Here is a 14569-nt window from a genome sequence, read left to right on the forward strand (position 1 = left end):
AAAAAAAAAAAAGAAAAAAAAGAAAAGAAAAGAAATGAAGGGCTCATGGGGTGAAACAATTGACAAGCTTTTTCTTGTCAAAGCTTTAGTGTCGTTTGTTTTTTAGTGGAGTTGAACTATTCCTTAGCCCCTTTCCTGCGCCTTTCAGCCCATTCCAATGACTCTCCCAAATCTTACATTCCTCAGCTCCTTAATCCAGTTCAGCAGGCTCCTGGTAGATCCATTAATACTTTTGGTGGGGGCAGGGGTGTGCAGAGTCGACCTCTACTCTCTATCATAATCAAGTTGTTGTTGGTTTTTAACTCTCTTCCTATAAATACATTCAATTCTACTTTTTATTTCAACATTGTAATATGTAGCCTAGCTAAGCCTGAAACTACCTCTCAGTCCCATCTTAGCCTCCCACGTGCTGGGATGACAGGTGTGGACACCATATCTCAATTGGTGTATTCTTACACTTACCAACTGAAAACATTTCTCTCCAATATTACTGGTTATTTCCTACTTAAAATTGCATTTCATTTTTAAGATTTATTTGTTTTATGTGTATAATGTTTTTTGTGTGTTTGTATGTTCACCACATGTATGCCTGGTGCCTGAAACTCTTAAAAGGGGGTATCAGATCTCCTGAAACTGGGATTAATAGATGGCCATGAGCTTTCTTCTTCTTCTTTTTTTTTTTTTTAAAGATTTATTTGTTTATTATATGTAAGTACACTGTAGCTGTCTTCAGACGCACCAGAGGGGGCGTCATATCTCCTTACGGATGGTTGTGAGCCACCATGTGGTTGTTGGGATTTGAATTCAGGACCTTCGGAAGAGCAATCAGTGCTCTTAACCACTGAGCCATCTCTCCAGCCCCGGCCATGAGCTTTCATGTGAGTGATAGGAATCATGCCTGGATCCTCTGCAAAAGACACAAGTATTCTTTCCTACTGAGCCCTGTCTCCAGCCCATAATCCCATTTCTTTTTCCAACCCATTTCTCACACGGGACCTCTGCAGCCCTTGACTACTCGGGCCTAGAAGCCCTCTTTTCCTGCCATCTGAACTATCCACTACTCTGTCACTCATTTTCTTGGCTCGTTCCTTGATTTAATAGTACAACAGTTGTGTGCTGTGAGTGTGTCAGGCCCAGTTCTAAATGAAGTATATAGCCATCTTACACATGAATCCCAGGAGCTGGGTACCAGTACTCTCATTTTATAAAGGAGCAAACCAGTACTGAGACATTGTCTTCCCAAGATCAGTAACCTATAAAGTGGCAGAGCCAAAATGCAAACAGTGTCTGCCCATTGTTTTACCTTAAGTCACTGATAAGCCACTTATATCTTGCCATCTTCACATAATATGTATTTTCTGAGCAATGTTACTCATGCCTGTAGTTCAAACAGTGGGTGCACACATGATAAATAGCATTGCCAAGGTGGGATGAATTACTAAATCCTTATCTCCAACTCAGAACTTTAAGCTAAATTCCAGATCTGTATTTCTTAAGTATATACAAAATCTCTTCCAAGACATCCCATCAGTACCTAGAATTGAAAATATGTCCAACTGAACTCACCCCCCACCAACTGCTGCTGCTCGATTGCAAATGCTTTATCATCTTCCCACTCCCAAGTCAGAAACCTGGAAGTTAGTTTTCCTCTTCCTCACAAACCATCATCTGTCTCACCAATTTATAGCCTCCCCCGTGTCTCCCATTTTAGATGTCCTCGTCTCCAGGTCTGTTCCCACAAGTCTTCTCAATGATCTCCCTTCTAGGCCTTGTGCACTCGCCTCTATCCTCCCTCCAGCTGTAACTACAAGTGCTTGCAGAGACAAGCTTGGTCGTACAGACCCTCTGTTTGTTCACCTGTTGCAATCCAGACCATCACAGGCTGGCAGAAACACTTCTCTTGACTTGTCCACCCTCGGCTCTCACCTCACATACTCATTGCTACTCCTAAAGCTATTTATACCCTGGGGTTTCCCTCCCTAAACATAGCATGTCCCCCTATCCACCTGCAAAGTCACTTTTTCTGTGATGTCGACCTTATTCTGTCTTAGGCATCGCTTCCTGAAGTACTGCTTTGGGTTCGCCTTGTGCTCTATTTTTAGAATCAAGGCCGTCATCTACAACGTTAAGTTGGCTCTGTGGAGATACATCAGTCTCCTGACAAAACACTGTCAGAAGGAAGATGAAGGGGAAGAGTTCTTGACCAGTTCTAGTTGTCAGAAATAATTGTATCTAAGAGTATATTTTCAGCTTGAGAATTTCCCCCCTTTTGGCCTTGTTCCACAGTAACTAATAGCTCCCTTATTGTAAAGAGAAAATGTTCTTCATGAGGTATTTGTGCTCATTTAGCTTTTTATCACTTAGCTTCTTATGTTCATATTTGCCAGCATCTTTTCAAAGAGTAGAAAGGATTCGAATCACCAGTGAAGCTAAACTGAATCTTAAGGTTGTCTTATTCTGGAATCTTTGGTAATGATAAACTAATTTAGTAATTAGATATGACCTCAGTGTTTGCTAGCTTTGTCTATATTCAGTTGCTTCTTTAAAAATTAAGAGTTGTGGTATGGATGGATATCTGCTTATCTAACCCATGAGGACACACATGTATTCTTTTTCAAATGCTGGCAATCCCAAGCAGTCAGCCCTAGCACATACACATGAGCGACACACTAACTGGACGTAGCAGGATGTATTACATGTGACACTGTGCGAAGAAGAAAAGTCATCTAGGAAGAGAAGCTAAGAAGAAAAGTCATCTAGGAAGAGAAGCTAATCCATGAAGCCTGACAACACATGAAGCCCAGACCCACACAAAGGCAGGCATAGCCCAATTCCTTGAAGTTATGCCTACAACTTTTTACAGTCACCTATTGAAGCTGTTTTATAGTAATGTCACTCTTAGACTCTCATAAAAAATGTGTGTGTGTATACGTGTGCACGCACACACATACACATATATACATTCTAAATATTTCCATATTTAGAAAATAGTTTTGTATAAAAAGTATGTTTTTAAGATTTCTGTTCATGTCATTTTATAATTTACCAAAAAAAGAAACTGACATTTGAGAAGAACCTCCCGTTTTCTGCAAACATGGAATGAAACAATCATTTTGGTTTTAAGCAGATTTGTACACTAAATTGGAAGCTCCTATTAAAAAAATAGAAACTGATAAATTCACTATTCCTTGACATGATTCTTACTTTATAATGAATTTTAAATGTATAAATAGCCAGGTGGACTTAAGTAACTAAAAGTCATCTGGTTGTTATTTTAAACAATGATAAGCATTCTGAGCATAGAAACAGCATCCCAGGTTCCTTCATATCAAGGTTAACACAACACATGAGCTGGAAGACTCTGGAGGAACGAGATCAGTGTTCTCCTACCGATGGCTCTGGAGACGGACAGGCTTCCATTCACCCTCCAGGCACCAAACCAAACCACACAGCCTCCAAGGGCCTCAATCCGCTGCTTTTCATCCTAAAGAGCAGTACAATAAAAATCAAATAACTACATTCAGGATTTACTCATCTGCTTTACAGTAAATAGATATACTACTTTTCAGAAAGCTTGTGAAAAGGCTTTCTGTATTTCTCCTTTAGGAGGAGGGCATAGTTACTGAGATTAAAGGCAATAATAATACTCAAAGAATCCTAATTAAGAACTCCAGAGCTGCCATTATGACATGCTCTATTGGAACACATCATACTTACCTCTCTGTCTGGCTTGTGTGGTTTCATTAGTTCAACAGCTTGCCCCTTTCTTACCAGCATGACCTGGGAATCGCCCACCCATGCCACGTGGAGCATGTTGCCTCTGATAAAAGTCACTACTCCTGTGGTCCCACAACGTAAACTCTGAAAAGAATAGAAATTAAAGTTAAAGAAAATAAAAGACAGTAAATCCTCATTGTAGGGCAATTTTTAATTAATACAAACTGCATTTGAGACAGACTATTAGTAACATAATTTCACATTACAAACTCTTGTGTCTCAGAGCATTTTATTTTATTTTTGAAAAGAGGTCTTTACTTTGTGTCGCCCTGGAAGCCTAGAATGTGCTATGTAGACCAGGCTGGTCTCAAACTTACAGAGGTTTGCTTGCCTCTGCTAAAATTCAGTATCTGTACCATCATGCCTGGCTTAGAGAATTTTATGTGTATTTTTGTTTATGAACACAAATCCACTTGATGTGTGATATGCAAAACAGGGATAATTATCAGTTTCACGTTAAGTAAACATTTTTTTAAAAACTGGGCTGGGGTTAGTACAAGGACTGGAGAGAGGTGGCTCAGTGATTAAGAGCACCGGCTGCTCTTTCAGTGGACCCCAGTTTGATTCACCCATATGATGGTGACTCACAAACATGTATATCACTCAGTCTCAAGCCCTTTAATGTCTCCTCCAGCCTCCATGGGCATTGCATGCATCTGGTGCACAGAAATACATACAGGCAAAAAAAAAAAAAAACCCATACTCATAAAATATAAATTATTGATGAATTTAAAAACCAAGTAAGAAGGCTCAGCATTTAAAGGGTCTTGCTGCCAAACCTGATAGCCTTAATTTGATCCCTGATACTCAGCATGGTGGACATAAAGAACCACCTTCTGAGAGAGAGAGAGAGAGAGAGAGAGAGAAAGAGAGAGAGAGAGAAAGAGAGAGAGAGAGAGAGAGAATGTGTGTGGTGCTTGGGTGTGTGTTTTAAAACATGGAATAGTCTGTGACTTGCCCAAGATTGTTAATACTGTTCACTGTTAAACACCTGAAGTCTTTGAAGTCTTTGTTCTTCCTAGTTCACTGTTAAATCCATCCCCCTCTTATTTTTTGAGACAGGGTCTCACTGTCATTCTAGTTAGCCTGGAACTCATCGAGAGCTTTTGCTTCCCGAGTGCTAGGACTAAAGGCCTGCACCACCACACTTGACAATCCTTTTTCTTAAATGGTTCCAGTTCTAGTCTTGTTTCATTTGTAACCTACTGGGTAATCAGTGAGGTGGTAGAGTTGTACAATGTGTGTGCGTGTGTGTGTGAGAGAGAGAGAGAGAGAGAGAGAGAGATGCATGTGCAGCATTGCTTGATACAGAAGTGTCTCCAGTTTGGATATTATGGAGCTGAGACAGCATATACTCACTGAAGAAGGTGCTTATATACCTTTAAAAACAAAAACCAGAAAAGCCTTCCCTAGAGTATTTTTAGGGAGCTTTGATTGGGAACACTGCATAGAGAGCTAACAGCCTGGGATGTCACTGCAGTAGCTACCACAGTACTTAAAGCTCTTGATCCTGCTACACCAAATGACATCTCCATTTGACATGAGTCACCACCAAATAAGCTTAACGCTGTTACTAAGGACCTGGCCCAAATTAGAACGAGTGCGTCAGGGGTGGCAAAGGGCTTCTTGTATCCAATGAGAAAAACAACTTCGCTTTTTCCCTATATAGGAAAAGTTTGTTATAAATCCTCACCCACCAATAAAATGTCTTCCCACACAGAATGTTCAAAAACTCAACCCTCTGGAACACACGATATAAAGACACTTCAGTGCATATGCCCTGGAGAGAACAGGAGGCAGGGCTGCTTCACAACAGGAATAGCTGCTTTCCCCCAGCAGTAAACAGCACATGGAAGCACAAGAAGGAGAAAAGCGACTGCTGGGGGGACCCTGAATTATGCAGCAGCATTGGCAGGGCAGACACAGCGCCAGGGACAGCAAATGAAGGAAACAGTTAGGAAGGGCATCACTTGGAGCAAACAGAAACGGGATGTCAGGTTTAAAAAGACAACACAATTATTGTCTCACATTGGTGACTATAGATTGCTACCCTCTCCCCACCCCCACCCCCCAGGCTCACCTTGTCCCCAAGCTGAGAGGCAGCAGCTTCCAGAAAGGCAGTGTGCTAGCCCCAGAGCTGGAGGAAGGGCTGGGGTCACCTTGGGTTCTCTTGCAGCCCCACCTCTACCTGGGGATCTAAGTAGTTCCTGTAGCTAATTTGTGTATTAGTCCAAGCTTAGGGGTCAAGGTAGATACTTCTCTTGCTTTTTACCAAATAGTTCATCATTCATTCCTTTATTCCAAGCCTCACTAATGCTTTACAGCATAACTGTGAGGTCAGGGAAACAGATCAAATAATAGTCTGATCTTCCCATTTTAAAAGTTCATGTTTGAGTCATGTGGCAGAAGTTTGTGTATCTTAATTTGTAATTACTTTTGACAAGTAAAAAAAATGTACATTTTCTATTGCCCATCCCCCCAGCTAAAATTCCAACAGTGCCATGGGTAATTACATTCTATTGCCTGGAATGATAAATATATAGAGAGAATATTTTACCTTTAGAATTTAATATGGAAGTTCTAAATTTCATTCAGAGTAAAACACTTAGGTCTGACCAGCCTTAGAAATATAGGACATGAGTTCTGTCTTGTCTTCCTAGTAAGAGAAAATCAGCTCAAGGACCATCTAAGGATCCCCCTCTTTGCACGGTAAACGACTGCCTACTCATGCAGAATCAAATGCATGGAAGGAATCCCAGTTTCTGTTTCTTTTTTAAAGCTATTGTTTTCCATTCACCACATCCAGATCTTGTCTGCAAGGGTGCTTAGAGAGATAGTTCAAGTTTGAAGCTAACAGGCAGGGTGTGGAGGATAGCAAAACTCACCTGCCCAATCCAGCAGCAGTTATAGAAAGCAGCCAGAAAACCACAACCTGAATTCCCTTTACAGTATATCTGTGTCCCACAGAACTAGTCATCAAGAGGGAACTAGATTTAGAATTGAACAGAGCCCAACATGGTGGTTCAAGTGAGTGTATGTCTGTGTCTTTGTATAGTTTAGATCATGTGTCCCTTTAACCACGCAGACTGGATGATCTTGTCTAGTGTAGTGGTAGCCAGAGTTCACAAGGACATGCCATACCTCCCTGGCTGCCTTCTGCACAAACCGCTCATCTGTGACACGGAAGGCCCGGCAGAGAGCCTCAGCAGGATCATGGGGGAACATCTCCTGGTGCACTAAGTTTACGTGTAGGTGAACAGAGGCATAAATAGCAGCGTCCACTCCCCCATGGCCATCAAATACTGCAAAGTATGCTTGTTCCTCCTGGTCCTGTCAGTAGAGACACAAAACAGTTAAGGAATGGCGCACAGTACCATGCAAGTGATCTGATGCCCGGGAGATATTCATCCTCTGCTTGAGTTTGTCATTCAGATAATGAGACTCAATGTTTCCCTTTGCTCACATGCCTGATCAGCTGCTGAATACCTGCAATGCTAGGGCATCTGTGTTTACACACACAGCCCTGGAACATATCATGCCCAATTAGTGCAGGCTGGAGCGCCCTCTCTGTGAAACTTGTTATCTTGTACCATGGAAACCACCCACACGCATTTGCTTCAAAATCATAGTTGCGAGGAAGAAGAGGAAAGACGGTGTGAGGAAGAAGTGAGCAAAAGCTGTTCTGCATTGAGTACTTTTTTTCAAAATACCACAGAACAATAGAAAATTTCCAGCACAAAGCCAATTGTGTTCAGGTTGTATAAAATACCGAGATAAAAAACATACACAGTTCTACATGATAATGCCTCTTTCACACATCATTCCTGGTCATATTGAATTCTTACTGCCATAAATAGTCTCTAAACTTGTTAACCAGTCTTGAGCCACATCAGATGCCCAGTGTCATAGTGTGCCTAGCAACTTTGCTTCAGCCTCAGTCTAAGCTTCAGCATCCCGTTTCTCAAAGGCCAACTGCCAGCATCGCTCTCTTAGCTTCTGCTTTGTCTTGAGTTCACTTTTCATCTGCCAGATAATTGGCTGCCTACTTCATTTTCAGCTCTGGTGTTTGGATCTTAGATCTGTCTCTGATGTGTGTGAGTCGCCTGGGTTTCACTGGCTACTAAGCTCGCTGTGGGCAGCATAGTTAAGGACTTCATTTGTGAGTCTTTACATCTGTTTTCTTGAGAGTCTGGGTTCTGTCATGCACTCCTAAACAGATCTTTTCTTAGGGGATGTTTTTGTTTGCTTGGTTGCTTTAGGTTTTTCTTTCCTTTTCCTTAAAATTGACACAGGGTCTTGTAACCCAGGTTGAGCTGAGTTTTCCTGGGTAGCTGAGGCTGAGGGACCGACCCACCTTCACTCATGTCAGATAGAGAAATGATGCAGGCATATCTGTGCTTTGGAAAATGTCTCTCTAACAAAAACACCACATATAAATGTCCAGAGAATGATGGTAACAATCAGAAATGATTATATCTTCTTCCAGACACTGACACTAGTATATCTTATATTTTAAGCAAAAGAATTGATAGTGCCATTGAAGATTGACTAAACAGAATCTGGCCTAAAGTAATACTCAATTTCAGCAGCTCAGTATAACATCAGAAACAACAGCAGCAGGTGGAGTCTTCGCTCCATCAGTGCTGGGATCTCAGCTAACTTGTACAACATCTCTAGGTTTCACTCCCAGCACTATGCAAATTTTCTTTTAAAATAGTGTAGCTTTAATGGAAAAAAATTATAATAATGTATAATTTGTTTAAATAATAAACATAAAGAAGGAAACAAATAGCACTATAATCCCACCATCGTAAATAATACCCTCATATCTATATGTCTGTGGCTTGGTTTTGTTTGGGTGTTTAGTAGGACTTTGGGTAGGTGAGACAAGCATTCTATATCTGCGTGCATGCTTTGGTCTCTGACACAGGGCCTTGCTGTGTAGCAGGTCTCCTGCCTCAGTCTCTAGAATCCTGGATTGCAGGTGCAAATACCATCACACCTGGCTCTGTTTGGTTGGGTTTGGTTGGGTTTTGTTGATTGGTTTGGTTTTTTCAAGACAGGGTTTCCCTACGTAGCTCTGACTCTCTAATTTTGTGGACCAGGCTGGTCTCAAACTCACAGAGGCTCACCTGCCTCTGCTTCCCAAGTGCTGGGATTAAAGGCATGTGCCACCACCGCCCAGCCCATATTTCTTAAGTAAGGATCATAATATATGTAAAATTTTATGGTCCTGCTTTATGTCTTTAGCATTTCTGCATGTCACTAAGTATTATTCAGACAAACATTGACTAGATAGAGACACATTTCCCTTAATTTTTGGATCATTTCTGATTTTTTTTATTAATAATGCTAAAACACTTTTGTCAAACACATATTTAAGACTTTGCTATATTTCTGTTGTGATGAAGAATTTTAAATGAAGTTACCAGATAAAAAGGTACAAGAATTTGAAAAGCTCTAAATAATCACAGCTAAGTAACCTTCCAAGCGTGCTTTGGTGCATCAGGGCAACTCTTCTGAGCTAGGCCTTTGGACTGCATTTCAAACCTGGAGACAGAGTGAAAACCAGCCGGGTTAACATCCAGAAGTAAGGCTGCAGATCTGAGTAATAGTCTTGAAGTCGCTGTGGTTTCATGGCGACTGTTTAGGAGGCAGCCTTTGGGGTACATTTGCATGGGCACAGCCTGGAAACAGACGCCAGGTGCTATCTTTCGGAGCCCCGACTGTTCTTGACAGTTTAAAGTTAAAGCTGAAGTTAAAGTTAGCCGCTGCTAAGTGAAGGAAATACTGTGCTGTGTATAAAGTACTACACTGCCATTTTGAAGTTATGGACTTAACAGAGGAAAGAAAAGGTGAGTGGCAGGCAGGGAAACAAACCCTCCTTTGTTTGCATGGTGCATCTAATAGAAAAGGAGGAGACAGCAAGAAGACGGTTATTAAGCTGACAAGGCTCATATGGATCCAGTCTGTCAGTCACAGAGATGTGTGGAGTGTAATTCCAGCTACTTTCTATCTCAGAAAGACCCACATCTTAAAAAGAAAATCACATGAAATCAAGTTGTCTCAGCCTCAAATGTATCCTTTTACGTCATTTTTGTTGCTTCAGCAACATGGTATTCTAAGAATTTAACAAGTCACTTGACTTTACTACAAAAAAATTCTCCTTTTAAAAATGTGTTATTTTGATATAACGATTTCCTTTGGTTGCTAATAAAATTGCTTTAGAGGCTTGGAGAAAAACTGGTTAACTTCTCTTGTTTTCCTGGAGAGGAACTGGCTGTCCACAAGAGATTTTTACTCTCCCAATTTTGAACCATATGAACCAATTAAAAATACCATAATGGCCAGGCGGTGGTAGCTCACGCCTTTAATCCCAGCACTTGGGAGGCAGAGGCAGGTGGATCTCTGAGTTTAAGGCCAGCCTGGTCTACAGAGTGAGTTCCAGGACAGCCAGAGCTACACAGAGAAACCCTGTCTCGAAAAAAAATAAATAAATAACATAATGTTCCCAATTTGGAATGATTTGAACTTGCTCAAAAAAATCAAACAAGTTCTGTTTTCTAGTGCAGCCAGCCTCCCTCTATCCTACGGGCGACAGGTGGACACCGGCCCTCCCTGGCAGGATCATGTCACACCAACTCTCAACAAGAGAGTGCCCTTTACCTCTAGGTTGAAGAGCATGTTAAAGTCAGGAATGCAGACGTGCTTGTCCTCCATCTTCCTGCGCATGTTCTTGATGGCATGGATGGATGTCTCATAATAAATCTGAGGCCTCCTGCGCAGGGGGAAGTCCTTCACCCAACTGCAGCAAAGCTCGTGGAGCTTGCTGAAGACAGAGCGGGCCAGTTTCACTGTCTCAATTTCTGTGAAGGAAGCAGAGACCCCAGTAAAGAGCTATGTAACACTGCCCCCCACTCCCCTACCTAGTTGGACAGAAGTAGTTCACATCAGTTACGTCCTCCTTATCTCAAGGTAAAGACACGTTCCCTAGTAGCCTCAGCTGCCGCCAAGATCACCCTCCGTGGCAGAAGAAAGCATCTGGTCTGGCCAGGCTTGTTCCCGGCCCTCTAGCCCAGAGCAGCCTGCACTGTGGACAGCTGTTAGGGTTATCACATGGAGAGCCAAGCCGTCTAGGCTCAGAAGATAGACTAACCGTGAGCACTGGATGTATCATCCAGCCATCCCGGCTCTCTCTTCATTTCTTTTATGTCTTCTGTCTGCTATAACAAACTGACACCTTGCAACTAATTCCAGTTCTATCATTTGGAACTGAGTTATATATTTCATTTTTTTTCTTTTTTCTTTTGTTTGTTTGGTTTTTCAAGACAGGGTTTCTCTGTGTAGCCCTGGCTGTCCTGGAACTCACTCTGTAGACCAGGCTGGCCTCAAACTCAGAAATCCGCCTGCCTTTGCCTGCCAAGTGCTGGGACTAAAGGCCTGCGTGCCTTCACTCTAGTTGGCTTCTGAAGCAGACCCGCACCCCTCGGCACGTGGCCAGGGTATTGAAGAGACGCTATCTAACATTTCTAACATCTAGGCAAGCCGCCTTCTGCTCAGTTTGCAACTACTCAGATAACCAAAAGATTGGGTTTCAGTACTGTGGGTGCTCCTCCTAGATCTCAGTTTAAAAAGAGCCCACTCCTAAGTGAGACTCAGCCTGACAGCCTGAGGAAGTACGTGGCAGACGGCAGTGGCTACGGCTACAGATGCTTCCTGGAGCCTAGAACAGAAACCCAAGGAAGAGAGACTGCGTGTTCCTCGGCAGCAGGGAACCTGGACTCCCATTTCTTTACTTCCAGTCTCCATTTAGCCTTGGATCTGTGACTCCATTTCTGTTCTTATGCATAATTCTTACATTAATTTTCCTTCTGTTTTGTAGTACTGAGGCTAGAATTCAGGGCCTTGCACATCCAAACATTGTACACATACTTTATCTTTTTGAGACAGAATTCCTCTATAGAGCCCAGGCTGGCCTCGAACTCAAGATCCTCCTGCTATTGCCTCCTAAGTGCTGGAGTTAGAGCTTCCCAAGTTACAAGCTATCACATCCAACACAAACTGCCCCACCCCTTTTCTGAGACAGGATCTCACTCTGTTCCCAGGCTGACCTGGTCTCAAATTCCTTCTCCCTCAGCTGACTCAACTCAGCATTGGGATTAGAGGTATGAGCCCTACATCCAACTCAGAACTCTTAAAATCTTTATATTCAGAAAGTCTTGAAGATTTTATTTCTGGTTTCTTTATTATTAATACATAGCAGTCTTATTTATGTCTTGAACATTTTTATGTATTTGCTTGTTTGTTTGGAGACAGTCTCACTAGCACAGGCTGCTCCCACTCTCCAGTGCTGTGGTCTGTGGGCATGCACTACCACACCCAGCCGCCCCTTCTCAGTTTATATAACTGAAAAGCAAGGATGTATTTGAAACAGAATGTAGTTCAAAGAGCAAATACTCCCTGAGGAGTCATGTACATGAACAAGCCCATAAACAGCCAAATATTTGTATTGCTTTAAGCAACTCCAAATGTTTGCTCTTTTTAAATACTAGAGCTCATAGAGACTGCAGCAGGAGGTACCCCCAACCCCTTGCAGACTTGACATGACTGTGTCCTTAGTTGACACAATCACAAAAGAGAGCTACAAAGCAAATGAATGCAGAAACTCTATGAGAACGGGTGAAATGCACGACAGTTCCCAGATTCCCAGCCAATGATATAAACAGTTCCATTATTCTATGGTTTACATATCACTGTCATTATATACACCACACTGTCAAGTAAGGGAACTAATAAAACTTAAACATTAAGGGCTGGAGAAAGGGCTCAGTGGTTAAGAGCACTGGTTGCTCTTGCAGAGGACTCAGGTTCAGTTCCCAGCCCCCACATGGCTGCCTCTGCCTCCTGAGTGCTGGGATTAAAGGCATGCAACCAGTTCCTGCTAAAAAGAGGTTTTAAGCGTCCTTTCAGTGGAACCTCACTGCCTGTGCTGTAAGCCCTAAGCAGTGCATGTCTCCCCTCAACTGTGTGGGCCAAAGTGTCCCCATAGAGACTCTGCCTTGTGCAGTTCACACCTACTGATTTGTGTGGAATGGATAAGCGAATGGCAAATAGTTGAGATCTCAACAGCCTGCAGATGTTTCTGAGTGATCTCCTAGAAAAAATTTCAAACATTGTGATCAATAACATCTATTTAAAAAAAATCAACTTTCTTTTACTTTTGTCATCTTGTAGGGTTCAGATAATTCTCCAGAGCCAGCATTTAGGGCAGCACACAGCCCTGAGACAGTCTCCAGCAGGAGTGCTATAGAACAGTAGTATATAAATAATAGCCACTTGAGATGGAAAAATAAAACAAAATAAGGGGCGTGAGATAGTGAGAACCCTCCAAGCAGCAGCCCACCCCCTCACAGCTGTAAACTGCTCCTCAGTCGCTAATGTCACTGTGTCAAGCTGCAGCTGAGTCAGCCGTCACCCGCTGCAGTGAAACAGAACTGAAACTCTCTACTTTTCATTACCAGGGTTTCGTTTTGTGCATCAGCACCAGGGGAAAGACAGTGCCTTGTAGAAGGATTCTATTCAGCTTGGCTCTGGAACAACACGGATCTTGGTGAATCTGTTATTCTCAGTAAGAACAAGCAGTAACTCCCTCCTTGACAATTTTCTGTCACAGTCCAGAGAGAGACGGGAAGAGCAGGAATGCCACACAGTCTCTGGGCTGGCTTTCTATTTATAACAAATGCTCTTCCTTATGTACCATGTTGATAGGCAAGTGCTTAGAATAGAACAGAAGGGCTAAGCATGGTAGCACATGCTGTGATCCCAGCTCTCAGGAGACTGCAGCAGGGCAGTGAGTTGAAGGCCAGCCTGAGGCTACAGAGTTGAGACCCTGTCTCAAAGCTAATAAATATCAGTAAAGTAACACCGTCAAACTTTTGGAGTAGTAAGCTAGGGATGTTACTCTGTTGGTAGAACACGTACTTAACATTTAAGAAACTCTAGGTTCTATTCCCTGCACCAAGCTTAGAAGTGTATGGTGGGTTACTCTGATTTTATACAAATAGTTTGCTTAATCATTTTCAAATTTGGTTAAACCCAATATATAAACTGGAGGCCAATGTGGCAGCACGTTCCTGTTCCTCTTGGGTTGCTGAGGTGGGAGGAGAGAGTTTCAGGCTAGCCTGGGCAGTCAGCAAGACCTGTCTCAGATCAGTATTCACAGCAGTGTGTGGAGAGCACCATGTCCAAGGCTTTGGGCTCAGTTCCATTGGCAACAGGGCCGAGTGCAGGAGTGACCGCTGAGCCTCAACTCTGATCAACAAAGATACATATTGATCCATGTAATAAATATTACATTACATACCTGTCAGTGCTGTGTTAGTGGGTAATAAAACTTAACAGATGGATGAGTTTTGTTATAACTTTTAAAAACTGTTGTATGCTTTTATGTGTATTCTCCTGGATGACATCTTAGAAGAGATGGGGTGTATTCGGGGTGGCGCAGCCATGGATAAACAAAACATTTTATACAGGTTCTTCTTGAACTCGGCTTTCCTCAACCTCTTCCTTGTTGTGAATCAGACTGGATTTTTTAGTTGAGACAAGCTCCTTGCCTGAGCCTGTCTAGAATACCTGGGCTCCAGTGACCTTCCTGCCATGGCCTCCCGAGTAGCTAGACTACAGGTACACACTACTGAGCCCAACCCCGTTGTGGATGCTTGCTCCTTACTAGATAGCAATGTCAATTTCCTGTTTCTAGTACTTTCCATGTACCATATATATATATATATAT

The 14569-nt window shown here is 42.4% G+C and overlaps 2 protein-coding genes across 4 annotated transcripts in view; one reads left to right on the plus strand and one right to left on the minus strand.

The window, feature by feature from the left end:
* Trim37 (tripartite motif containing 37) overlaps positions 1–14569 on the plus strand; it is a 138924-nt gene that overhangs the window by 122042 nt on the left and 2313 nt on the right. The window contains exons 25-26 of one of the 3 annotated variants that reach the window (XM_031351972.1): positions 13299–13405; positions 14310–14335. The exons of 1 other annotated variant lie outside the window; for it this stretch is intronic. In XM_031351972.1, coding sequence (XP_031207832.1) covers positions 13299–13405; positions 14310–14320 — 118 coding nt within the window. In that variant the 3' untranslated portion in view covers positions 14321–14335. Of the gene's footprint in view, positions 1–13298; positions 13406–14309; positions 14336–14569 lie in introns of those variants that run through there. One more of the 3 variants, XM_031351973.1, reaches the window with a different exon arrangement.
* The window catches only part of Ppm1e (protein phosphatase, Mg2+/Mn2+ dependent 1E), a 132457-nt gene that overhangs the window by 7477 nt on the left and 110411 nt on the right, over positions 1–14569 (minus strand). The window contains exons 3-6 of the mRNA XM_031351975.1: positions 10444–10643; positions 6919–7107; positions 3718–3861; positions 3391–3484 (exon numbers count right to left, since the gene is read on the minus strand). Of these exons, the coding sequence (XP_031207835.1) occupies positions 3391–3484; positions 3718–3861; positions 6919–7107; positions 10444–10643 (627 nt within the window). The remainder of the gene's footprint in view (positions 1–3390; positions 3485–3717; positions 3862–6918; positions 7108–10443; positions 10644–14569) is intronic.

This window comes from Mastomys coucha, unplaced genomic scaffold (genome assembly GCF_008632895.1).
Source record: "Mastomys coucha isolate ucsf_1 unplaced genomic scaffold, UCSF_Mcou_1 pScaffold5, whole genome shotgun sequence".
NCBI lineage: Eukaryota > Metazoa > Chordata > Mammalia > Rodentia > Muridae > Mastomys > Mastomys coucha.